The sequence below is a fragment of the Pholis gunnellus genome (assembly GCF_910591455.1).
Source record: "Pholis gunnellus genome assembly, chromosome: 20".
Taxonomy (NCBI): domain Eukaryota; kingdom Metazoa; phylum Chordata; class Actinopteri; order Perciformes; family Pholidae; genus Pholis; species Pholis gunnellus.
Window position 1 is genome coordinate 14,828,569 of NC_136547.1, and position 27,914 is coordinate 14,856,482.

The following is a 27,914-nucleotide window of genomic DNA, read 5'->3' on the forward strand; positions in this document are numbered from 1 at the left end:
CACAGACCACATATCCAGCTATAATCACAATACACATGCACAAAGTAATCACAGATAGCTGCTCTTTAAAGGATAACAGAGTTTATTAAGTTCTAATAATAATGATCTAGTCAACTAATATCTAAAACTAACAACAAAACTATACATTCATGAGCACGCTATCTAAAATCAACAAGCTGTGGTAAGAGGGAGATTGTGTGTATGTGTGCATGCATGTGTGGGGGAGAGGCGAGACAATCAGATCAGGCTGCAGATGCCTCTGCAAACTAGGAAGGCCAGATCCCTTTGTCTCAGAGCACATGGTCAAGCACATGGCCCCAACAAGGTATTCACAGACTTATTTTATATGCTCTTTGATTAATGTCTGAGTCATCACACACTTTAAGATGAAGAGAAACAGGTGATAGTATGGAGAAGCTGCAGGTTTGGTATGTATCACAATTACTGCTAATACATATACTGTGAGTATTAATTCACATTCCAAGTGTTGGAAAGTATTCTCTCTTTTTTTCCCCCCACATACTAGAGTGACCAAATAAACCAACTTGAGTGTAAGAAGCATCATAACGCTTTATTTCAAAAGGTCAGAGACGTTTTTCATCATAGTACCCTGTAGACTGAAATGGAAAGGTTTAAGACTGGCAAATAGGCTGCTGTGAAAATGAAATAAATGTGAGGGAAAACATGACATTTGCCAAAATAATCAAACACCTGCATACTCCAGGGTGGAACATCCCATAATTGACTACAATGTGTCCACTGTTCCTGTGGAGAGAAGAGCGCGACTGCATGGCCTTATGTGTGTATACTCATATGTGTGTTTGTGTGAGTGTCCACTTTCCCTCTTGAGAAATTCAATTTGCGGATGTCTCGTGTCAGTCGCTTACTAATTTCTCTAAGCGCAGCGTCAGGAGTGAGAAACTACTCCCCGTAAAATAGGCTTTGGGTTCAGGAGGCTGCTTCTAAAAGCAGACGCTTGAAGCATAGAAGGGTGGAGACGAGAGGAGACGAGGGCAGGCATAGGAAGGGGCCGACCCGGTTAAAGAGGATAAGAGGGATGAGAGGAAAGAGGAGGATGAGGGCCAAAAAAGAAAAAAGAGAAGATGAACTGAGAAATTGGAGAGAATTAAAGAAAACGAGGGAGGGAGGGAAAGCGGAGAAAAGAAAACAGTGGAGAAGTAGAGAATTAAGAAAGAGGGCATAGTTGAAGATACGATGACAGTGGATCAGAGCCAAGCCTTTTCCTTCCTCTGACATCTAAAGTATAATATCCTGTAACTCTGTAACCTTGGGGTTAGGCAGTGCCACGTGCATTTTAATGCCACAGAATCAGAAAAAAGCAGGGCAATTCTATCCAAAGCAACGCTTTTAGCTGGTAACTTTAATGCCACTGAACTCAAAGAAAACTGTTCTCAAGGAATGTGTCTTTTCAGTATATGAAAAACAAGAGCAGTGACATGTGACACAGCGAAATGTTGCTCCATCTTTTGAAAATAGAGCTTGTATAAGGGAATTACTAAAAAAAGTGTTGTATTAATTGACATGAACATTGCACATACAAAACAGTGTTACAAACTAAACACGTTGACAGAAATAAGGAAGCAAAGTGAAGAAAGGAACTGCATTGCCTGCATAATTTAGCCTTTCAACTCTTTGGCAATGGTATTTGAGCTGTGTAATGTCCCATCATAGTTCTCAAAATACATTAAACATAACCACTTATGGAAATAAGGCAATTTATTAAGTTAATTAAAGCTTTATTTAGCAAATGTTTTTTTATGTCAGCGTGCCTGTCGTTGCATCACACCTCGATGGTATTAATATTAATGATATTTAAAAGCATTAAGCAGCTCGGTTATGTTAGCTCAGTTTTTTTTTTTTTAATGATCACTTAAGCACGATTCTCAATCTAAATCACTTTTAAAATCGCTACTTTTCTTACAAAGTCTTTGTCTGAGATAAGGATAGAGTGGAGTACATGAATGTATTGACCAAACACAGCACACAACAGTGTGTTGCACTGCACACTGATGAAAATCAATCAAGATATTAAAGCATTTTGTACTGAAAATCAGAACAGAGCATATTGTAAATACAGTATAGATTGGAGTTTTATACCTAGCACATCAGTGTCTACGACAAACTTAATTGTGGCTAACACCTTAAATCTGGAGTTTTAATATCTATATAACATTATGCGATATCAACGCTCACTGCACAGAAAGGAGGAACTTGCTGCAAAACCCGGGGGGCAAAAAAATATTGCAGTGCCTCCAAAATTGTGTGTTGTCAAATGTTCTTGCGTTTTGTGAAGTATCATTGTGTTTTCTGGAGTTTTATGTGTGTCGTTAATTGTTCTTGTGTTTTTCGAAGTTTTGTTTTGTTTTGTGATATGCTGTTGTGTTTTGTGAAATATCGTCGTATTTTCTGCTATGTCTAGTAAAACACTGCTTCAGACTTTGTATGTATATATATAATGTATGTATATCCCTGCATATGCTTGGCAGCCAAGCGTCAATATAATATTATTAAGTTCTAATTTGGTTTAATGTGCCAATTGGGTATGCTTAATAAACATTAAGCCGCAGTGGAAAAAAAAAAAGAAAAAACATTATAAATGAGGAATATATAAATGGATTAAACCATCTTTCTTCTGGCATTCAAGCAAGGTTTCTACAGTGGCTCTCACTCAAGAGTAATATATGGGACGGCTACTTTGAACCCAAAATCACTTTACATGCAGAGCAAACACTACAATATGTCCACTACAAGATGGAGAGAGGACAATTTAAAACAACCTAAAAACAATTATCAAAAACCTATTGTCACAATGAGTGTATGAAGAGCAAAGTCATTTTAATACAGTCAGATTAAGACGTAGTTTCATCATTACTTTGTCTACAGGCTCATGAAAACTGTGATCACTGATCAACAACTGTTGCCAATGAATAACACAGCAGATTGGTGCCTTGAAGCCACGAGATTTGAAGCGGATGGCTGCCTAGACGAAGCCTCATCCGGTATATAAAATAATATGGATTGTTCAGAATACTGACTGGCACACTGAAAGAACAGTCACATAGAAAGTGCTGATGGAATATGGTTAGAGAGCTTTAGTACAGCTTATTGCGCTTGGCCTCTCTGACTCATCAAGCTGAACAATCTAAGAGACTAATTGAGGGCAAGTCAAAGGCTAAACTGTCTTTTGTTCACTAACTATATTATTCGGCTACCTCTGTGCTGGGATGAAAATTAGCCCCTGAATGTGAAGAGGTGTTTTGAATAAATGCTATAGATATTCTGTCTGAACTGTAGATGAAGTGTGTTCCTCTACGTATGAGTGCTTAGGAGTTTCAGGGCATGTGGTCAAAAACACCAACACAGTTAACAGACATACACGCTCACACTAACCGACATACACACGGATTCAGATGGCTTCAGGCCTTCATTGTTAGTCTGTGATAATGGGGAGGCAAGTCATAATAAAATCAGGTCACGCAATTGGACGACTGATCAGTATGCTGTACAAATCTAAAGTAAAACCAAACCCAATTGTCAAAAAGTTGAGAGCAAACTAAAATAACTCCCGGAGCTGAAAACAAGCGGCAACAGTACACGTACCTTTTCACATGAAAAAGAACTTTCGAGTGTGAACTAAGAATGTCTCCCTAAAACTTCTCCCCTAGCCTGTGAAGCGGTGGCCTAAATATCTCTTTGTACTCCTCGCCATAGTAATAATCAGCAGTTCTGTAGCCCCTGCAGCCTTCAAACTTGTGTTTACCACCAGACTCCCTGCTTCTCTCAGTATTCATTATGTCATGTAAAACTAACGAGTAAAACCCAGTCGTGCCCGTTGGTAGGGGGATACAAACTTCTGAAAGAACATATCTGTATTTCTCTGATTTGTAACAATGCATACATGTGTGAGTGAGTATATGTGTGGATGCAAAGCCAGGTGCTAGATTTTTTTCTCAGAATGTGAGTTATGTGTGTCTGATGACATGCATGTACTGCCTCTGGGATTTTATGTTTCAATGTCACCATACCTCTCAGCCTCTCAGCTCCGAAGGATATAGCTTTCACTTCCCTTTTCTCTCTCTCGAGTCTTGCACTCGCTTAAAAACTGCTAGAAATTTCTCTGCCAAAAAAAGTCTCTTCATCTCAGTATTTGTCTCTACTTTCCTCCCATCTTTTATCCGTCTTCTCCTCAGTTTCACTCTTCCTTTCTCGCACTCTGATTGTCTCCTCTGCCCTCTTCAAGGGGTAAAGACATTACAGAGATCCTCTTCTCTCAGCCACTATTGATTCCCAACTCAGCTTACCAAAATCAATAAATCACCAATTGGATCAAAACGGAGGCTAGAGGGTGAGAAGGAAGAAGAGAGGAGAGGCGGGAGAAAAGACAAAAAATAGCGGGTGAAAAAAAGACAAGCGATAATAAAAGATAAAGTGTTTATACTGTATAATCCTCCTCGGATTAAAAAATGTAAGAAAAAAGTAAAAGATGTAGCAAGTTTTGGATGCTTCCTGAGTGAAATGCAATTAGCATATCAAGGCCTCAGAAGCTTAGATTTTAGAAATAAAAAATACTCATCATGGGCTTAAGGGTGATTCACTTAACAGCAGAGAGGAGCTAATTAAGATGGACAACATACAATAAAATAATCTGGATGTGTGTATGTGTGGCGCTATGATCCTTATTGACTGGCCCGGGGAAATAGTCTTGCTTGATCGAGGAGATTATACTCTGATAGAGAGAGGGAGAGAGAGGGACAGAGGCCTGATGGAGCAATCAGAGCCCAGACCATCTCTCTCAGTTACTGTAATTTCATACAGGTGCCAACACACACACACACACACACACACACACACACACACACAAAGTCACATGTGCACACTTAGATACAAGCCATCTTCCAACAGACGGACAGCAGTGTCTGGCATCATTAACCTGGCGTCTTCCTAATTCAGACAGATAGTGGCTGCTTCGTGTGTGTTAGTGTGTGTTCCCACTGGTAGTGTATATCTGGTGATCTAGTTGTGTCTGTGCTCTTGCTAAGTGAGCAACTTCCTGAACTCTGGCCACTGGGATATAGATTTCTAGTGGGATAAATGATTTATAGACATATTTAGCCTGCAAACACACAGACGAATAAGACTTATGTTGGTACGGTCCATCTAATAAGTTTCACGGAGCCCTGCCAACACATCTCACACCCAACCCAGCGGACAGCCGCTTCTCATACAGATGCTTAAGGGTGCCTCTGTGCATCGGTATCATTAGCCGAGGGGCACTGACCAAGAGTCCGTATTTGACGAGTTGGGAGTGATATCAGGTTGGTTTCATAGCTGACTAACACCAACATTTTTTTTATTTCCAAACATATTCTATACAAATTAACAAAAATAAAGAACTCCAAAGTAAAGGCAGATTAAATAGCATGTATCTGTGTCCCGGGCTTGATCAAGCAAACAATAGGAGGCTAAGAAAATGAACCAGAAAAAGTTATATTACACTTTTAAGACAACACAGCAACTAAAAACTGAAGATATATGACAATATTTCGTAGAATTTATGAAAAAACATTGAGATGTGTGAAATTGGATGCTATTTTCTGACACTGCCCCATTTCTAGACCATCTTTTACCTCCGTAAAGCATGAACATCTTATACTCTGATGCCTCCCAGATGGGCACTGGAGAGGAATGTGATGGGATAACAATGAGTGGAGGTGAAAGTGAGAATTGCAATGTTTTTGTCAAATCTGTGGCAATGTTCTTGGGGTGAGTCTTACCTCCCAAGTGGTAGGTTCCTCCTGTGGTGATGGTGAGAGGTGAGGTGGAGCGCACAGCAGATGCCTCCTCGCCATCGACTGTCAACATGGCAAAGTTCTCCTTGGCGACCAAACGTATTGCGTGCCATTGGCCGTCGTTAAGGCCTGAACCTGGAGGGGGACAGAGATCCACTTTGACGTCAGAAAACGCACTCTGCTAAAGTTTCTTTGCACAAGTTAGTTTTTGCTGACTGACTTCTTGGAACAGAAGAATTTCCAATAAGACTCCTGCAAAAAAAAAAGAAAGAATAAATCCCGATCCAAGTCTGATAAAGATGCAGACTTTTTATATATATACACGTTTTTTATAAGGATAATGTCAAGGACGTGAATAGGATTTAAGGTAAAGACTACTGGGTGACTCATCATGGGTATGTGGGTGGTGAAATAAGGAAATACAATTTCTGGCTGTGATGTGTCGCTATCGCTCTCCGTTTACATTTTACTTTGTCATAAAACAGTTTTTGTCCACAATAATTGCGCCCCTGTGCTTTTTCCGTTCATCTCAGCAGACTGGCGAATGTGTTTTGAGACACAGTTAAGACATGCTCAGCTGAGGATCATGTTCCTGCCTCAACCACATTGTTTCTTCACTTTTACACGTATTCTCATATGAAGGCCAAAGCTCCCAGATTCTTCGTCGCTTCTCTTTTGTTCTCTCACTCCTTCTTTCTCTCTACCCCTCTCCAAGCTGAGTGCAGCTTCCAGTCTCAAGGCCCTTGTGTCTCAACTCCATTAACTCTCAGAGAACCCTGTTTGCGTCTGAGTACCACAGCGTATGCGTGTGTTCTCGATCTGCGCATGTAAGCTTTCTGCACTCTGTGCAAGTGTGTTGAAGTCTGTATTGTGTTGCGTTGTCTGCCTTTGTCAGAGTAGTTTGTGCGTGTTCGTGCATGTGAGTTTTGTGCTCTCCTTTTCTCTCTCTTCCCTTGTAGCTGTGCTCCATTAAATATGAGTGATGTTTTGGAAAGGGACATTACTGCTGGAGCCGAGAGAGAAGCCAGCTCACTCTCATCACCCTGTCCTCTATACATCACCTCTTACTGACACCAATCTCTATTCATCCTCCCCTCTCTGTCCCTGATTATTTCTTTCGTTGCTTAGTTTGTCTCTATTTTCTTTCCTATGTTTCTGCATTTCACTTTTCCCTATAATCTTTCTATCTTCATGCTCCTCTCCTCTTGTGGCCATCTGCTGCATTGTCTGCCTTTTTCAATTTGGCTCCACTCACTGCTTCACTGACTGTAATACATCGATAGTAAGGACACAGTGTAGTAAAGTTCAAGGTACGGTCACGTGGAAATTGATTTCAGCAGAGTCCATTTACTCATGGTTCTGCATGCACTTCAATACACATGTACAATAGCTTGCTGCATGCGCAACACATTGGACCCCTGTGTGTAAGAGAGTGTGTGTGTGTGTGTGTGTGTGTGTGTGTTTCTGTTCGTGCATTTGCTGCTTGTGTGGCAGTTTCTGCATTTATCTTCACCATCTATGAGGCACACTTTCACATTGTTTATTTCTTCCCTGAATGCACATGGACAACTTGGCGTTTGAGTCAGTAGGATGCACTAATTAATCTCCATCAGCAGGGTGACTGTGTGCAGGTGTTAGTGTTTGAGAAAATAAGTGCCAAGATGGCCACCTGTGGAGGTGTGTGATGGCTGTGGCCTTGTTCAGGGCAATCCCGGTTAAACATGCACAAACACATGCAACACACAACAGGACACACATGAATGTGATTATGCAAAAACATTTCCACTAGCTCTGTCAGGGAATAAAACACAATGATACAACATTGCATTGTTATTGTGCTTGAAAGTCATTAACTGAAATGTAAAATCGGCATGAAAATTAGAGGATAGCTTTGTCTGAATGACATCTAAAAAAGCCAGTTCTGGTAAAAAGAGACCTTGATGTGCTGCTTTACAGGCAATCTCATTTCTGACAGTATATTGGTTTGATGTAATCACTATCAAGCTCCTTGCTTCATCCCGTCCCTCTCTATAACCTCTTGAATGTAATGGAAAATAGATACTGTGTAACCTTGTGTCCCCTCATCTGTTTTACATCACCTGCAATAGCTTTGAATGATGAGCTTATCAGTGATAGCAGTGTTATTGAATCTTCACACACGCTGCAGCACGGATGCGAAAAAAAATCTTGCGTGCGCACACACACACACACACGTGTGACGCGCTCTCTCTCTTTTTGTCACACACACCACACACACAGGCTCAAATCACACACATGCCGGCTGTCTGCCACAGATAAAAAGAGCACAGATAATGAAGGAGACTAGAGGAAGGAGGAACAGCATTGCTCAGATTTTACTAGATAAGACAATTTCATGGCTTTTTTTTGGAGAGTTGTCATTCATATGCACGGGCCTGATGAAAAAGTGGAAGGCTGACCGGTCATTTTGCTCTGTTTTTTGTTTTGATAGAAATAAATGAGGATATTGCACTATAATTTCACTTGCGTTGTCTCACATCTACACTCATCTATACTAAAAAGACACTAAACTGTGGCAAGTATGTCTTCCCAACTGAAAAATAACCCTTTAAAACAACTGAAAGGTTGACAATTATATCACATAATACATAATGAAATGTGGACCAACAGTAATTATATCATTTTATAATTATAAAATAACATCTGACCCTGATGATTTCATGACATTTTGGCAATTTAATTTCCTCTCAGGAAAAACAACTATTAAGGTCATATAAAACATTGTTATTTACCATTCCATCCAAGGCTTTTTTGTTGTTAAAAACATCTTATAGAATGTTGTTTATTATTTATATCAGCAGAAGCATTTATTCAACAGGTTGAATATGGAAACCTTATCATGGCTTTTCTTTTAATCCAGATAATACAAACATTTTAAATGTGCAGCTGCTGACCTTCTGCATAAACAAGTTAAGTGATGATGTTTATAAGAAAAGCACTACTTATTTCCAAAATAACTGCCACAGTGTAATACCACAACTGCATAAATTATTCTTTGTGGGTGCTTTATCCTTCTATGTCATTTTCTGTTGTGTTGGCATAGTGGTTCTTGTACAAACAGCTGTGGTCATTGCATCAGCCAACCTTCCTAAATATGGTCAGGTACGGCCTTCTTTTGCCAACTTGGCACAAGATAATTAATGTGAGTTTTTTTTTTCTGCTATTGCTCACAGCGCCTGTGATCACTGGGAGACATTTGTATAGAGTACATGTTGACTAAAAAAACCTGATTCCATTTAATTTGCTGGTGGTATTTCTGGAGGTTTAGAATGAGGGGTGCGCTGCTGCTGGTTTTCCTGTATTGTCTGTCTGGGACATCAGTTCAACAAGACACTAAAGGCATTAACCAAGACCAAGCGAGTAGTTGGGCTATCTCGGATATCTGGGATGAGCTGAAAGCTCTGAGATTCATGGTGGTGAACCAAAATCTGGAACTGACGCTTGCCAATGCTGCACTGGATACCCACAGAACCAGAGTGGCTGAGCTACAGGCAGACAACGCAGGTAGTATATTTACAACATCTGTGATGTTCAGGTTGGGGGTGCAATGATTATTAATGTATTCTTTTCTTGCTAAATCATTTGGTCAGTGAAATGTCAGTAAATGGTATAAAAAATAAACTCTAGATTGGGCTAAATCCAGGTAATGTTAATTGAATCATTACTTGTGTGAATCAATGTAAATGTAAAGTTAACTCGAAACTTCTATATATATTTAAATTGTTCAGGATCTTATTGGTTTTATAATGTTCAAAATCAACATGGACACTTGTTATCGCCGTAATCTAGGTATTACTTTAGTAAATAAACAGAAAATCACTGCTTAAAGTAGCATTCATGTATTAATTAATGTAAATTTGAAAGTAAATATTTCAGAGATTAAACATAACAGACTCATGCTAATAGTCTACCTAATCTGTAATGTGAAGCCTGTTGCAATTTACTGCTTACACGCTTCCTAGAAAAACAAACAAACCCTACAACACCAGACAGACACCAGGGAATCAGAAAAGTCAATAAAGGTTTCGTGGACTGGGTATAAGTGGAAAATGATGTTATATCAGTGGCAGTAGATGATGATAAACCAGGAATGTATTTTTAAGAACAAGTCATGGAATGGTACTTTAAAACAGCCTTGCTTAAAAGATCTTCATCCTCAGTCTCTATGGTATTTCAGAGATGAACTCCAGACTGTCAGCCACTGAAAACAATGTGACAGCGGTTACAGAGGAGCTGGAAGCGGCTAAGACTGAACAGCAGCTCCAGAAGGCAAAACTGGAAGAGGATGAGAGTCTTATTTCTGGTAGGTAATTACCAAAATCGCAGACTTGGTGATTCTAGAAAACCTTGAAAGAGCAGTGACAAATTATTGGCTTCCGTGCTTCTAGATCAATCAGCAGTAATGGGAGCCCTGGCTTCCAGAATGGCAACCCGTGAGGAGGAGGCGCAGAACCAGAAGATGTTGGTGGATGCTCTCAGGGAAGCGCTGAATATTTGTAAGACTGACGTTTTAGGACTTACTGCTCACACTTTTCCTAGAAAAACAAACCCTACAACACCAGAAACCACAGATACCATGGAATCACAAAAGTCATTAAAGGTTTCGTGGACTGGGTATAAGTGGAAAATGATGTTATATCAGTGGCAGTAGACGCTGACAAACCAGAAATGTCTTTTTAAGAAGAAGTCATAAAATGCTACTTTCAAACAGCCTTGCTGAAAATAACTTCATCCTCAGTCTCTATGGTATTTCAGCGATGAACTCCATACTGTCAGCCACTGAAAACAATGTGACAGCGGTTACAGAGGAGCTGGAAGCGACTAAGACTGAACAGCAGCTCCAGAAGACAAAACTGGAAGAGGCTGAGAGACTTATTGCTGGTAGGTAATTACCAAAATCGCAGACTTGGTGATTCTAGAAAACCTTGAAAGAGCAGTGACAAATTTTTGGCTTCCGTGCTTCTAGATCAATCAGCAGTAATGGGAGCCCTGGCTTCCAGAATGGCAACCAGTGAGAAGGAGGCGCAGAACCAGAAGATGTTGGTTGATGCTCTCAGGGAAGAGCTGAATATTTGTAAGACTGACTTTTTAGGACTTACTGCTTACACCTTTCCTAGAAAAACAAACAAACCCTACAACACCAGACACCACAGACACCAGGGAATCACAAAAGTCATTAACTCTTCGTACCGAGCGTGGACCATTTGGGGTTGCAGCAAGACAGTTTAGCAAAGAGAGTGTCGTAGAATTCACTTTTCAGAAACAATTATAATGAATGCTGCACACATATTATATACCAGAATAAACAGCAACATCTGGGCAACACTACCATGTAAGTCATTTTTTACACACTCCAAACACAATTATACACAACTAATACAAGCAACTAGAAGATGTTCCACAATATCACGTATTTGTCGCCACGAGTCGGCGAACCTATGCACTCCGCTTAGATATTCCAAAAAAAGCTAACGGCTAACACGGACCACCAATAGATCGCAGAGCATAAGAATTCGACAAAGAATCCAGAGATATCTTCAGAATTTCTCTCCGTGAAACCAGTACAGAGGTGTGAGCAAACAAACGCCAGAACAACAAACCGCTTCACCGAAAAAAGCTCCTCACCTTTACGCTGAATCATGAAAAGACTGGCATAATTCCCCGTTTGCCTGCTAAACACTGTTGCCACGTATATCCTGTTTCTTTCTCATCTGTTTCCTGTAGAATGGGGGGTCAAACTAACTTGTGGGACCCCAGAGTAAGGTCTTAGACTTTTGGCGAATGGAATTTTACGCTCGGGGCTGCGTGGCATTTTTTCGAATTTTATTGGCTGAAGACTCTGTCAATCAACAACAGGCTACTACTACCGCATTCCTGAGACTCTGACACGTCAAAAGCGGTGTCATTTTCTAAAATGGACCAATCGTAGGCTGGCAGAGCCTCACATACACACAGTCAAACTGCAGTCAGACGAGAATGGATCCATGGTTTACAGCCTTAGAGAGGATTCTGCCTCTCAAAATGATGCCAAACTGCTGTATTTGGATAGATTGAACACTATTAGTGATAAAACAAGTGAAATATATAGTTATATAGTATATACAAGTACAATGGAACAGCTGGTTCCAAAATAACAATTTAGCTTGACCTCGCCTGACCTCTCTGTACCAAAACCTCTCTAACTTTGTCCTGCTTCACTTTATCAAAGCCACATTGTTTTTAGAGACTCCTGACATGTTGTGCTATGATTTGGGAGAGTTGTTAGGCTAGCCAGGGCCTCATTTCAAGAACAACATAACAATAAAAGTGCTTTTCTTTCAGGCGAACCTGAAACTTTTCAATTTGAGCTGTGTTCAATCTTCATTTACTCTAAACCAGTAACATATACACTGATATTTACACATCTGATCAAATCTCACAAGTGTTACCATTATTATAACATCAAAATCAAATAGACCTTGTAGTTAGAGATGTACACTCTCTTTAGTATGGGTATGCAATTTTTTAGCAGAGGCCTAAATATAGGGCTAGGTATTAAAGAGTTTTTAAAGGTTTCGTGGACTGGGTATAAGTGGAAAATGATGTTATATCAGTGGCAGTAGATGATGATAAACCAGAAATTTCTTTTTAAGAAGAAGTCATAAAATGCTACTTTAAAACAGCCTTGGTTAAAATAACTTAATCCTCAGTCTCTATGTTATTTCAGCGATGAACTCCAGACTGTCAGCCACTGAAAACAATGTGACAGCGGTTACAGAGGAGCTGGAAGCGACTAAGACGGAACTGCAGCTCCAGAAGGCAAAACTGGAAGAGGCTGAGAGATTGATTTCTGGTAGGCAATTACCAAAATCGCAGACTTGGTGATTCTATAAAATCTTGAAAGAGCAGTGACAAATTATTGGCTTCCGTGCTTCTAGGTCAATTTGCAGTAATGGGAGCCCTGGCTTCCAGAATGGCAACCCGTGAGGGGGAGGCGCACAACCAGAAGATGTTGGTGGATGCTCTCAGGGAAGAGCTGAATATTTGTAAGAGTGAATTTTTAGGACTTACTGCTTACACTTTTCCTAGAAAAACAAACAAACCCTACAACACCAGACAGACACCAGGGAATCACAAAAGTCAATGAAGGTTTCGTGGACTGGGTGTACGTGGACTATGATGTTATATCAGTGGCAGTAGATGATGACAAACCAGAAATGTCTTTTTAAGAAGAAGTCATAAAATGCTACTTTAAAACAGCCTTGCTTAAAAGATCTTCATTCTCAGTCTCTATGGTATTTCAGCGATGAACTCCAGACTGTCAGCCACTGAAAACAATGTGACAGCGGTTACAGAGGCGCTGGAAGCGACTAAGACGGAACTGCAGCTCCAGAAGGCAAAACTGGAAGAGGCTGAGATATTGATTTCTGGTAGGCAATTACCAAAATCGCAGACTTGGTGATTCTAGAAAATCTTGAAAGAGCAGTGACAAATTTTTGGCTTCCGTGCTTCTAGGTCAATCAGTAGTAATGGGAGCCCTGGCTAATAGAATGGGAACCTGTGAGAGGGAGGCGCAGAACCAGAAGAAGGCGGTGAATGCTCTCAAAAAACAGCTGAATATTTGTAAGACTGAATTTCTAGGACTTACTGCTTACACTTTTCCTAGAAAAACAAACAAACCCTACAACACCAGACAGACACCAGGGAATCACAAAAGTCAATAAAGGTTTCGTGGACTGGGTGTACGTGGAATATGATGTTATATCAGTGGCAGTAGATGATGACAAACCAGAAATGTCTTTTTAAGAAGAAGTCATAAAATGGTACTTTAAAACAGCCTTGCTTAAAAGATCTTCATTCTCAGTCTCTATGGTATTTCAGCGATGAACTCCAGACTGTCAGCCACTGAAAACAATGTGACAGCGGTTACAGAGGAGCTGGAAGCGACTAAGACGGAACTGCAGCTCCAGAAGGCAAAACTGGAAGAGGCTGAGAGATTGATTTCTGGTAGGCAATTACCAAAATCGCAGACTTGGTGATTCTAGAAAATCTTGAAAGAGCAGTGACACATTTTTGGCTTCCGTGCTTCTAGGTCAATCAGCAGTAATGGGAGCCCTGGCTTCCAGAATGGCAACCTGTGAGAGGGCGGCGCAGAACCAGAAGAAGGTGGTGAATGCTCTCTGGGAACAACTGAATATTTGTAAGACTGAACCACAAGTCATCAGGAAAAAATTGGATGAGATGGAAAGGACAATTGCAGATATTTTGATAAGAAACAGACTACATTTAAACTTGTTTGGCTTTCCCTTGAAACTAACCAATCGTTTATGTTATGGCATCAAATTACTGTCCCTTAGTTAAATGCTTCCATCCTGTGTTTACAGGTGCTCCGAAGCTGGCTTTCTCTGCTGGCTTGAGCAGTTCAGGACAGATTGGACCATTCACTACTGAAACTCAACTCATCTACGGTAGAGTCTTCACAAATATTGGCGGGGCTTACAACTCAACTACAGGTATGCATTACCGCAAGCTTCTTAATAAAGCCTTTGAGAGAAAGACAAAGCTGACCTCTCTTGATTCTCTACTGTTGCAGGCATCTTCACAGCACCTGTCAAGGGAGTCTACTATTTCAGATGCACTGCCTTCAACAACAAGAAAGGAGAGTGGATGGCAGTGAATTTATACCACAATAGTCAGATCATTTTGCATAATTCAGAGATAGCTAATGGTCATACCACCATTGCAAATGCAATCATTTTACAGCTGGAACAGGGAAGTGTGGTCTATATGTGTCTCCAAAAAAACTGTGGGCTTTTCGATGATTCTATGACCTGGAACACCTTCAGTGGTTTTCTGCTGTTCCCTCTCTGACTTTCAGATATAATTTGATCTTCACCAAGGCCTTTAGGATTTGCACTTTCCAGTTGTCTTTACACTACATGTCCTTCATACTTTGTGAATATTGTCCTTGGTACCTTAATTTGATAAAGTCATTTACAGACAACGGAGACAGAAGTTGACTCTTGTATTATAAAATCACTTAACAAAAACTGTAAACTAATGTGCATGATCACATGATGTAAATAATGTACTGTAATTTAAAATAAAAAAAAAACAAGAGAAAGTTGAAGAACTTACGCTGAACTGGTTTTCCTTGCAAATTTTGCAGCAGTCAATGCGGCACACTGAACTACTCACTGGTGTATTCAAGACAGAATTAAATGAGTGTTTATTCGATTAAAAATGCAAAATCACCATCAAATTCACAATAACATTATCACAACATCCAAGTTCACTTATTGTTTGCCTTGTAAATTAGATTTTGGGACTTCAAAGCCCCAGAGACTCCGTCAGCACGTGACGCTTCACAGCCTCTCAGACTTGGCTCTACTCTATGTAAAACTGCCATGCATAAGAATGTCACAAATACAGTATTTACAGTATTTGCATGCTTTACCCAGTAATGCTGCTGCCTTTGTCAACTCAAGCCATAGGAGGATTTATGGGAATAACTTTTATTGATAGCATGGTTTAAAAAAACTAAACGTAAGACTGTTTCTCTCTTAAAAAGCACCTCTTTCTACAATAGAAAGAGGTGCAGGTACAATAATTGTGTATAGTCACAGGCCAAGTTTAGTGGTATAAATCCAAAGGAAAGAGTCTAGAATTCTTAGTCGGTGATGGTCCTGTGAGCTGCAGGAACAATGGGGAGTTCAAATATGTATAACACAATGGTATGTTGTATTATCTATGCATTACAGATGTTAAATATTAACAACTAAGTAAAGTCAATATTTTCCTCAACCTGTATTAATGAAACTGTATGTAATGATAAAGGCAACAGATTTAACTGCAACTTATCACGGCCTACATGTGAATGAGAAATAATGTCTGTGTACTGCACACATGCAAACGCACAGTATTGACACGTGGTGTACATTGCACCTGCTACCATGGTAACAACAGATATGACTTCAACACTTACAGACTTCTTCACACAGCGAAGTCCAAAGGTCACCAACAGAGTGAAAATCCAAAATTGTAACAGTGTTTGACCTTACTGACCAGTTTGACTGATACACCAACAGTATCTGCTGCCCTGTAGACTGTTATCAGAGCAGTACACAGATTGGGTCTTTTAGAGAATAACTTGAGCATCAGAAGTTTTGCATTAATCACACTATTACATTCACTGATGTCATTGCGGCAGACAAAGACACATGTCTAGGTAGGAAAGTCTAGTAAAGCATGAAGTGTTTGAGTGAATACACAAACAGACAAGTGGGCAGGCCGGCACCACCGTCCCTGACATCTCGGCTGAGCCGAAGGAGTTGAGAAACATGGTAATAGAACAGAGGGTGGAGCTGACTGTCACCAAGCCTCAGCTTCAATGCCAGAGAGACAAAGTGGCTGATGTAAGAACACAGGTTAAAAAAAAAAAAGAAAAAGAGATAGATCTAATGATAGAGCTGGTTTTACACAGTCTTTCTGTCACTTTAAAAGACGGCTATGTCATAGTCAGTCATTATGCTTTTCATTTAACATGTTTTAGACCATGATCTGGGTGAATCCTCGAATCTGATTAGCTGTAGTGTGTCCATTATTTCCTGATAATAGACACCAACTAAATAGTTCCAGTTATACAGTCTGTAAGCCATTCTAAATGAATGTGTTGGCTACATTAAATGAAAAAAATAAACAAACAATAATTACATATCTTATTTACAACAATGAGTGTAATCCTTAAGTGCCTCATCCTCTGAACGCCACAGGGTGGCAACTATAACACCCTCTGAACTTACTGATATACATATAATTATTGTCTCTCACATCCCATTCGCTATTCAACTCGGTACCTCAGGCTGCGGCCGACAGTACACATTTGTTCCAGAAAATATTGATATTGATGTGGGGACAATAAAATGGCTTGATAGCTATAGCTAGCCTTGCTGTTAAAACATTCTGTCAAATTATATTTACAGTTTACCAACGTACACAATGTGGTTGATACTGAATCTTGCAGCATAATGTTAGCTTTCTGGCTCGTAGCTGAGCTGAAGGGTTCTATGAGCTGAGCGTCGAGCATTAACTCCTGAAAATGGACACCTCCTCTGGCATTATGTCTTACTTATTGAATGACTTAAATTGTAAGTCTTTATCAACTCTAAAATTCTGAAAGGGGACACTTAACCAGGGCTTCTTATAGTGCCAAATAACATATTAAACACAGACACACCTACACACTATCTCTCTCTGACACACACACACACACACACACACACACACACACACACACACACACACACACACACACACACACACACACACACACACACACACACACACAGGGCGGGTGGACCAGCTGCCACATGACGCCCCGGTGAGCTAAATACGAAAATAAATTACAAAAGAATGAGAAAGTAAAAACAGAGCTAAAGACTACAGTAAATACATAAGAATCAAAGACACTATATTCATGTTGTCCTGGCAGGAAGGAAGAGGGAAGAATGAAGAGAATGTGAGAGACAAAGCAACAGGTTAGTTTGTGTGTCGTCCACAGAGCTATATTTTATTTACGATAATATACTGTAGCTAATTACATATTAATAACTAGGTCAAAGAACTGTTTCGGGGAAACTGTTAGTGTTTTATGGTGTTACTTTGTTGCAAATACAATACATTTGGCAATGATAGCAATGCTGACGGACTTTGAAAGCAGTAAATGGCTTGGCATCGGTGTATTTTGAGTTCTGGTACTGGGCTGTTTGTTTTTGGCCGTTGGACTGGTTTTGGGCTGGTTTCGATTGGCCATTGGGCTGTTTTTTCCCCCACACAGACCTGGAAACCCTGACTACAGTTGTTAAACAAAGTAATTGAAACCAAGCCATTGCCTGGGTCTAGATTATTTTTCCCATTTACAGCTATATGTCACTCATAGTTTCTAATAGTCCTAAAGTCATGGACATTAAGCTCATTGCTTAATATTCACCTATAATACAGTGTGTGAGGGCCAAGCGAGGATCAGTGGTATTACGAAGTTAGAAAGCCTAGAACATGAAAGAACAACCCCCTCCCTGCTTACTCTTCCTTCCTGCAGTATTAGTACACATATTGTATTGACAAAAAGTTACTGACAGAGCTCTGCTAATTTGGTGATATACACATTTAATTTCCTATAAATTCTTCGCAATACAATTTCCCCATTCTTTCTGCTGCTTGGTCCTCCTTCCTGCAGTATTAGTAGAACAGTTTTATTAAGTACTAGCTGCTAACAAAGCTCCGCTAATTCTTTCATAAACACATTTGATTTCCTCTAAATTATTCACAGTACAAGCCCTCCCTTATTTTGTTTTTTAAAAGCTTTCATTTTGAAGCAGCAAAAGGAAATGTGGTTTTATCAGCAGTAACTTAAGACTCAGTTAGATGCTCAGACAGCGTCTCAGCTGTGCTCGGGCCCCGATTTTCCCTCTTTCGTCCCGCATGCTGTCAAATCTGTAGGACTGTGCTCACATGCTGTCCACACCTCATTTAAATCTCAACTCAAGGCGAGCCAGGCCACTTCGGCATGTGTTCTGGCTGATGGGATCACACTGCCAGCAAGAACTGATCTCTGAGCACACAGACTTGACAGCCAAAGCGTTGTACGGCAAAAGTCACATTGAAAAGACAAGTGTAACCAAGACCTATGTCATTGCAGGTGTTTTGCTCAGGACCCAAGGAAGCACAGTTTGGAGTGTTAAATTATTTGGATGAGCGGTTCTGAAGAAAAGTGCGAGCAGTAACACCAGAGGCCAAGAAATCGGCTCGTTCCGAACAGCCCTGTTTGGAATGGGCAATGCACTAGTTTCTATTGATTTTAGCTCATATTTGCCACAAGGGATCAATGCTCAGGCAGTAGCATCAGGCTGATCCAACGTTGAGAGTGAGGGAGAGCTGAAGAAAGCTAAATATTTACAATTTTTTTTCCTGTATGAAGCAAGACATAATAATTCAGGATGACATGATAGCATCAAGAATAGAGGGCAAAGGTGAGAAAGAGGGAGGTAAAAACTTTGAGGGAGGGTCAAATTGAGTTCATTGTTGTTGCTGTAATACTAAAGTGAGTGAGGAAATTGCAAACTGCACAAAGGCTTGCAGGGATGCACTTTGTAGGAATAAGAACAGAATAATATTGTTGTGTGTATCCCGGTCAATTATTATAGTATTTCAGTGGAACAATGCTCTTTTTACAAATAGTAAAAAAAAAAAATCTATGCTACTGTAGCTTTTTAAATGTCTATTAACTGAGAACTGTAAAACCAAAGAAAGGATTTACGGGATCTTAACAAAAGCAAATGTGGTCACTACCTCATAAACTACTCATTAGATCGGTTCAATTAATTATGAGATTACCTGATACATTGAGAATAAACAGTGGAAGTTACTATAGTATATAGGAGGTGGCCAGGTGAGTTACAGAGATATCAGAATGTAATATGCAACAATTGTCATATCATTACATTACACATTGAGAAGAAACAGTATTTATGGCTGCTACAGAATGTTTTTGTGTTTTGTTTCATCTCCCTGCCAACAGGTGGCATGTTGAACACCACATAATGCAAGAAATCCTTGTTAGACTGTCCAGCGTGGATATCATTTCTGAAACATTACCGCTCTGCTCAACTTTGTGCTTACTTTCCTATCTCTTCCCACCTTCATTCATCCTTACTGCTCCTCGTTTCTACTCATCTCTTTCCATAATTGTACTCTCCTCCACCTTCCAACTGTTTCTATTACAAATTGATCTTGTATGTATGGTCTAAATGAATTAATTCATGTGTCTGCGTTAAAAAAAATTAAATCCATAGTGCCTTCTGTCATTCATTAATTTATCCTCGCTCCCATCTCCTCCACTCCTAAATATTCATTCCTTCAAGGTAGTTTGAAGAGCTTTGCACATCTTAACGGATGGTAATATGTCAACCACACAAAGCCTGAGAATACAACATATTAAGCTGTGCCTACACACAAAAACACAAATGCACACAGGCACGGGGACACACACTCGGGAGGAAATGAAACAATATAACATTATAATTGGGGGTGGATGTAGTATCTTTTCCCCACAAATCTCTGCCTCTGGCCTTTCTATTATTGTAATGCCATGAGGCTTCCTATCCAGACTGTGCAAGTAACTTTGTGTGTGTGTGACTGATCATTTTGCATTTTAAAAGGAAACTGATGTTATTACTTCTAGCTAGACTTGATGTGTGTGAACGCACCCATGAAAGAACACAAACATATTTCTGCTTTAGAGGTGGCTGAATCAAACAGTTTGTGCTGCCTGTTCCTTTGTCTTATTTTACAATGAGCCTTGCCTCTGACACATTTCCCTGGTGGTATCAAAGAGGCCGATTAACACAAATAATGAAGAAAAGAATTAATGGAAAACATGCAAAACAGATCGAGAGCAAAGCAGATGAACGTTTTTCCTCCAGAGCATATACCTCTTTTTTAATACTTTTAGAGAAGGGACAGACATAATACAGAGTGGGAAATAAATAAAAAAAAGAATCGGGCAGCTGATATAACCATGAATTGTGCAACCGGTATGTGCGCTGTCCTATTTTTCTCATGTATTTTTTAAAATGACATATAGAGGAACTTTATTCATTTCTTTTTTTCATGACACATCACTGCATCCTGTGACTGAATCCCCAAATAAATGAGTTTGAGCGGAGCTTGACGATGCCTTCGCCTGGATGCAATCACTGCTGCCTTGATCATTGGAATGTCTGGGCGTGACACCTCTTATAGCCGAAATACAACACACAGTCGAGCCCGGAATTGAGCCTCCTCTTGCTGTGAGGCCACAGTGCTAGCCATTAAACCGCCGTGCAGCCCTTACCTAATTCAGATATGTCCAGTTAGGCGTTATTTTCACCCTCTGTGGGTGCTTTGAGAGTTACACAGCTTCTTTTTGTCCTATTTGTGCAAGTTTAGCAGCCGAAAAAGCCTCCAGCAAGCTTTTTGTGAATTTCCCCATCAGTATACAAAGAATGTTTGTGACAATAACATGCAAATGATACAGAACAAGGTATATATATATAGAGAGAGAAATTTATAAAAAAAAGGAAATTAACAAAGCAATGGACATATTGCTACTATTTTGCTTCTGGACTAAATGATGACAGCATTACAATGTGGAGGAGTTGGGAATAAGAATAATATTTTCTTTTGGGAACAAGATTTTCTAAATTTGCTTCATGTCAATCCCCAACCACATCAATTATTTGATAGGCAATCAAGAGAGCGATCAGAGGATAGCATCTTCTGAACACAAAGGAAAATACCAGCACTCACCAGATATCGGTATCAGGTACAGAAGCAGCATTTTTCATTGGCTTTGGTTTAATTGGTAATTTCATGGGAGTACATGTGGAAAACATGTTTTTGCACATGAAAACATGCTTAAGTCCCCATTGAATGGCCATCAAGGCAACGTTTTCCAGCCCCACTCTAACGAAGCTGTTGTATATTCTAACACATCAGTGATGCGAACATAAGTGAAGAGAAGAGAGTTAATGGCTAAGTAAAAGCAAAGTGATGGGAAAATTAGATCACAGCCCCAGCAGGAATTTCAACTAAGTACTCTCTCTATTAAAGCACATGCAGCACACACACAAACCGTTAAGGAGACACCCACAGTCTAATCTAGAATGTTCTCTCAAAGGCCCAATCCTCCCTTTAGTTTCATCTTCTGTCTCTCTGCTTCAGAGTAGGAAGGGGATGAAATGATAGAGGTCTTCTCACAGTAGAGAGGAGCGTGTTTCCGCACGTCACAAACAGCCTTGGGGCTCTCTCTCTCTCTCTCTCTCTCTCTCTCACACACACACACACACACACACACAAAACCACACATCCATGGACTCACGCACACATTATGCGCGCGTGTGTATGCATAGTAGCTCTGAGATCTACTGTACCGGCTGCTCCATCTCCAATCAGGGTAAAAAATTAACTTTTATGATTTGGGACCCACTGTGGACAGAATGAGGATATGAAGAGATATTCAGGTGATTTTTAAAACATCAGAGACATTAAGCTTTTATTCACCACCTCCCATCCTTCATCCACCCTCCCTTTTTATACTGCACCTGCAGATTTCCTTGGGTTTTGCAGAAAACTAAGGCTAATGCTCATAATACAGTCAAGTATTATGAGGTTGATGAATTATCGCTTTGGTCCAGACCTAAATATCAACCTCTTACGATACATACCCATGACATGCCACCACAAACAAAAATAGATTCCAGAGCAAACACATCTATGAGCCAGGATATATTCTACTGGATGATGTGTTCGCGCACAGTTGTCGAGCATTGCTGACACCCCAAGAGCAAAAACAGAGATGAGCATCCTAATAGAGTCACCTGTGTGAAGTGCCTAACATTAATTAGCATTTCGCCTTATTTTGATCTGCCAACTTCTGAGAAAAACAAATATATTGGCTTGTTAAATGTTTGTCTCTAAATTAGGCTCTCAGTGATTCCACCTCTCTGCTATTTTGTATGAAGCAGAGAATCAAAAATGCAATGAAAGCTGCAAACTAAGAAGCTCATTCTTGGTAGAAATTGCTTGATTTGATTGCAACTCCTTCACTTTAAAGCAAGTCATTTGATTCTGCATACACATGAGACAAATAAATCATTGTTAATGAAGCTTATAATACTACAAAATTAAGGGTTGAAACAAAAAAAGCTATATATGGTTCTGTCATTAATGTATCCATCTTAAGCTAATATGGTTTATTTTAAGCCAAGGTGGAATAGTTTTATTTGAAAGTAGGTTAGAAAATGTATACTTGGCTCACCTGTATTCACACTGTGGTCAATGTCAGGTGCATGTGATGTGAGAGTTAGGTTAACCTAATCACGTGGCTTCTAAATTGAAGGCAGGTAGGATTTTCTTAAAAAACAATGTATAGACCCATACAAAAACAATCCCTCTTAATCGTCCCTTATTGTCCTAGTCGCCAGGAATACATTTTGGCAATGTACATTTCTGCAAACCACGAAGACGTTAAATATGTCGTAGTATATGGAGCGACTGTTATTGAGGGCTAGGTGGTATTAAAGTTACGTGGTGTAATAGCAAGTATAACAAGTGAGGAAGTCCTCTGAGGACGGGTAGAAGTGTTGGTGGCAGTTGTTATTTAATATGCTACTTATGGTTGTTATGTTAGAGTGTTATGTTATTATTTTAAGACAAACCATGATCTTTTTTATAAGAACCAAGAAAAAGCTACAACAAGGGAGGACACAAAAAAACAAACATATCGTTAGGCAAAATGCCAAGCGCTCAAAGCTCATGTGACTCTAGGGTTGGCTTTCACCTGCAGCCAAGCACCGTAACCCTAACCGCCGTCAGAGGGCGTGCGCTTCCAATGTTGTGTTTACAAACCACAACCAACCAATTCTACTCATTCTTCCTTTCTCTGTCTGACGGATAACAAATCAGACAAAAATGAAATACTGATCCATTATTGAGACAAAGTGAATCCTGTGAGACCTCCTGAGTGGTTGGTGCCCCAGTATGCTCGAAAAAAAAAAAAAAGTCTTTATGCATTAGCACGAGGAGGGGGGAGCTGTGGGCTGCAGATCAGTGGAGTAAGTCTGTATGGTTTTACCTTCCAGCAGATGCCTGATTATACGTATGAATAAGCTGTCGCTAAATAGCATCATAAGCAATCTATCCCCACTGGGAGAAGAAAACTGGATTGTGTAGTCTCTGTAAGGAGCTCTCTTTTCACTCTCTCTCACTCTGCCTCTTAGTGTGTGCACATCTGCACGTCTCTCCCCAGTATATTTGCCATTAAGAGGGACTAAGCATTTCATTACAAGTCTACTGAGCTCCCATTGTGTCATTGAAGCCAGAAGCCAGTGTGGCTTTCTTTCTGAGAGATACTAATAACAGAATCAAAGGAGGGAGCGTGTGTTTGTGTGTCTGTATATTCTAGTAATGCTGATGTAATTTTAGGCTCAAGCCCAATTAGCCTAGAGGGTAACTCTGTAATAAACCCTTACCCCTGGGCATAATGGCCTATTAAAGCAGCGGTGGACAGAATAAATGAGTGTGTCTAAGGACAGAGAGCGAGAGAGGGACAGAGAAAGAAGGAGAGGCCGGAAGTATATGAGGAATGGGAGGGTAAGAGAGGTGGTAGACTAAGAGGGACAGAGGAAGCTTTAATGATAAATAGGTTCACAAGTCTAACTTCATGTACAACAGTTAAAGAGGATCCATCTGCGTACATCATTTGCTCTTCTGCCGGGTCTCCACAACTCAAACTTTCAGACATTCAACGACTTAGGTGACAGCAATATTGCAGCAGTAAAGGAGGGCTTCAACTGTGTGGCAATACTCTTTGATATCTGATTTAAGGTCAAGATGATAAGCATGTCAGTAGACCCTATATAGTAACCAGGAGGAGGCTGATATACGATTAGTTCACGCAACACACCAGTCCCATTCTTGTGTTATCATCTAATGCAATGCAATAGCGTTACTTGTTTTTCTTGTCTACAATGCAAGCAAAGGGATGTTTGAAACATCCCTCTCAATTCTGTGATTGTGTACGTGCATGTGCAGAACATTTCAGAGTGCCCAAACATGACATAATTTGACACCAAATATAATGTGGATGAGAGACATGCAGCAAACAATAGATGGAAAAAGCAGGAAAAAGAAATAGACCATGGAATGTTTTGTGTTTGTGTGGGTGTTATATATCCATACTAAAAAGTTTATTTGGCCGGTGCAAATTATTACTTTTGCATCCAGAACATTTATTCACCCCAAAGTGGTTATGTTAAGGTGGAGTTATTGGTGAAAGTGGAGGGTAAAATTATGCCCAGGACCAAAAAGCAGAATTTCAGCTAACATTAAAAGGCACCATCAGTAAGCATCCATTTCCAGCAATTTTCCATATGAGGAAATTGTCTTAAGCTGCACCAAACACCCTAAACACCAGGCAGATACACATATGCAAGAAGTCAGTTTAGCTTTTTGTTCAACAATTTCTACATTGCACTTTATCAAACCCTAAACTTTGTTCATTAAATGTCAATGAAAAAGCATAAATTCTTCATATTTCCATAGAAGGTTTGTGATTATGCCGTACTTAAACCAGAGAATACAATTACAGGCATCATTACATGCTAATAACTCCTGAATAATTTTGTTTCCTTGGCCAAATCTTAAGATTGAAGATAAATGAAGTACTAAACCAAACGGCTTCTAGTTGAAATTGTGTGGCGTGTGTTTATGTTGTTACAAACGTTGACAAACTCACCTGATGATAAGTCTACCCGGTTGTTTCTGGTCGCCTTCGTAACATTGATATGAACCGCAATCTTGCTTTCCTCGAGGGAGATCTCCAGCGTGCCATCATCAAGATTACTGAAGAAGAGGAGCCCATCAGGGTTCCACGTACGAAACTGGAAGCTCACAGATATTGTGTTGTGATTGGCTCGACCCGGCAGCTGCAGGAAGCTGGTGGCATTAAAAAACACCGGGAAGGTGTGCGTCTCCACACAGGAGAAGGACAGGTTACGCTGTCAAAACACAGATTTTGAGAGAGAGACACCAACAAAGTGAGATAATAGGACGCTATCAACTGGTCTTCAAAGAGTAAAGTCAAACACAAAGCTGATCTCTTGAGTGTGGGCTTGTATGTGAAGTTGTTTGAATGTTTGAAATGCCCCAACACAGGAAATCATGTATTTATTCACCAGGCTTTTGTTGCTTTGAATCTCGCTTCTGCATGTTTACCTTCAGATGTTCTTGACTGAAGCGAGATTCAAAGACTGATGTTGCTTGTACACATTACAAAAAAAATGTCTCTTTTTGGCCCATCCTGTCTTTGAAACCAGGGTTGAACAGTAACCTGGGTGATGTTTGTGTGCTGGATGAAAACAAACATTATTGTGGATTTCAGGCACTAATTATGAGTGAGCTTCTCCAACCTTGTGCTCTTAATCAAATCATTCGCTAATGCACAATATTGAGCTGCCTTACCAACTATAGATGACTCCTGATTGCCTCTGCCCGTGCATGTGTGCGTTTATGAAATTTGAGAGCAGATCTGTTTTGATTAGAAATGAACGGCTGTGTGAATCATCAGAGAGAATCAGAGGTGCTGCTTTAACGAACTTGATTAGTGTCTCCATTTGTCCAATCAGAAGATCGAAGACGATACACTTGCTGTCCACTGTTGAGGAAGAACAGGCGAAGGGGAGAGACGAGAGCTCTGAAACAAGCTTTTGAAACAGTAACTCATTTTAAGGATGGCAAAACACTTAATATGCTGAAACTACATCTAGTAGTCATCCCGGTTTCTGTGAGTTTGATGGGGAAAGACAGGGATTTAATGTGTTCCTCATTCAGTTGACATGAAAACAAACTGTTCCAAAGTCATTTCAGCCACGCTATCAAGAGAGAGCACAACGACACGAGGCTAACACATGGAGGGGCCACTGATGGGTCAGCTGTGTCTTATTAATTATGAATCTGTTGAACTTTTTTGGTCTGGTGAATAAATTGCCCTCTCACTCAGGTCAAATTAAGAGTTAGTGTGACAATAATGATCATGTTCGGCTTTCAGCTGCCTTTATATGCATGTTACTTCAATCTCTTTAGATTTATTTGCAATTGAGTTGTATTTTGTTTCTATATATATATATATATATATATATATGTATGTGTGTATATGAGAGTGTCTGTGTGTGTGTGCATCCACATTTCACTTACAAAGCTAGAGGTGTCTAGCTTCTTTCGACGGGCCAAGTCTGTAATGTTGTCTCCATTGTAGTTGATGCTCTCCATGCAGCCTTTAAAGTTCTTTCTTCCTCCTCCCACTGGCTTCCCACTGTATGGCATCCCCCCAAAACTTAACTGGAGAAGAACAGAGTGCAAAGAGATAAAAGAGATAAAAGAGATCGATAGTGAAAAAAACAGGCAATTAAATCATCTATATTGGCTATTGACATAATAATGGCATGCTAATATTAACCATACATTTGAGGAGTTTTTGGTTTGACTCAAATGGACTGAAATGAAAAGTCATAATAGTCAGATGGAGGTTGTTAGAGGAAAGTAGATGTTTTATTTGCTTTCTTGGTGCAGTTTTGTCTATTGTTGGGTGTTTATGTGTGGATGAATGACCAAGAAAAACATGAAGCTTTAGCAGGAAGTGTAACCTTCACGATCCACTTTTGACAACAAAAAAAGATAATAAGGGCATTTTGAAAAAGATAAAATCTGTGCTTTTGAAAATGTGCCTATGACAAATATTGTAGTGCCACCTTCAGGTCTATTGTGTGAACGAATGCAGACATGGATGGATCAGGCCTGAGACACAGTCATTGAATTTGTATTTAGGAAAAGTAGTGTCAGCTCCAAATAAAATCCCAACATTTGGTCTGCACTACAAGTGCAATACTGACAAATCTAATACCACATATTTCTAACCAAACACCTTGATATCAGCATACTCTTGACATACACATTATATAATAGATTATATATTTCTATAATTTGACTGCTGGAGCAGTGAGAGAAAGCGTTATAGGAAGAAGACAGAAGCTTGTGAGGAACAGATGCAATGAGAGCAGAACCGAGGCGAGGGGATGGAGGCTAATAAACAGGCATCTGGTGGGAAGCGCTGAAGGACACAGAACGGATGAAAATGTAAACTGCGTTTCAAATTTTTCGACAGTAGAACATGTGTTTTTTTTTCCCTTTCAGACATAGCTCTGAGGGTTATTAAGAAGATGGAGGGGGGAGTGCAATTACCAGTAGATATGTGTCTGTCTAACTGTATGTGTGTGTGTGCGGGTATGCTTGTCTGTGTCTGTAGTGACGCTCCAGTACTCTTAGTAATTACTGTCAAGGGTAGACACAACTGCATCCGGATATTTAGTCTACAGGCTGAAAGGGGGCAGAAAACGTACAGACGTGCACACACACATACACAAAGACACATACAAAATGGAGTGTGTGGGCTATATGGCATACAGAGGTACACTCTGACAAATAGCTGGTCAC

The 27,914-nt window shown here is 40.0% G+C and overlaps 2 protein-coding genes across 2 annotated transcripts in view; one reads left to right on the forward strand and one right to left on the reverse strand.

The window, feature by feature from the left end:
* Positions 1-27,914, reverse strand: part of cntnap2a (contactin associated protein 2a) — a gene marked incomplete at its 5' end in the record, with an annotated part of 287,105 nt that overhangs the window by 104,600 nt on the left and 154,591 nt on the right. Inside the window, 3 exons of the mRNA XM_079181068.1 lie at positions 5,796-5,945; positions 25,162-25,423; positions 26,619-26,762. Of these exons, the coding sequence (XP_079037194.1) occupies positions 5,796-5,945; positions 25,162-25,423; positions 26,619-26,762 (556 nt within the window). The remainder of the gene's footprint in view (positions 1-5,795; positions 5,946-25,161; positions 25,424-26,618; positions 26,763-27,914) is intronic.
* Positions 9,172-14,862, forward strand: LOC306711978 (uncharacterized protein). Its single transcript, XM_079181069.1, has 13 exons — positions 9,172-9,353; positions 10,027-10,152; positions 10,238-10,345; positions 10,605-10,730; positions 10,816-10,923; positions 12,556-12,681; positions 12,767-12,874; positions 13,133-13,258; positions 13,344-13,451; positions 13,710-13,835; positions 13,921-14,028; positions 14,213-14,341; positions 14,422-14,862. Exons 1-13 carry the CDS (start codon positions 9,260-9,262, stop codon positions 14,697-14,699), a joined length of 1,671 nt encoding a protein of 556 aa, XP_079037195.1. The 5' UTR covers positions 9,172-9,259; the 3' UTR covers positions 14,700-14,862.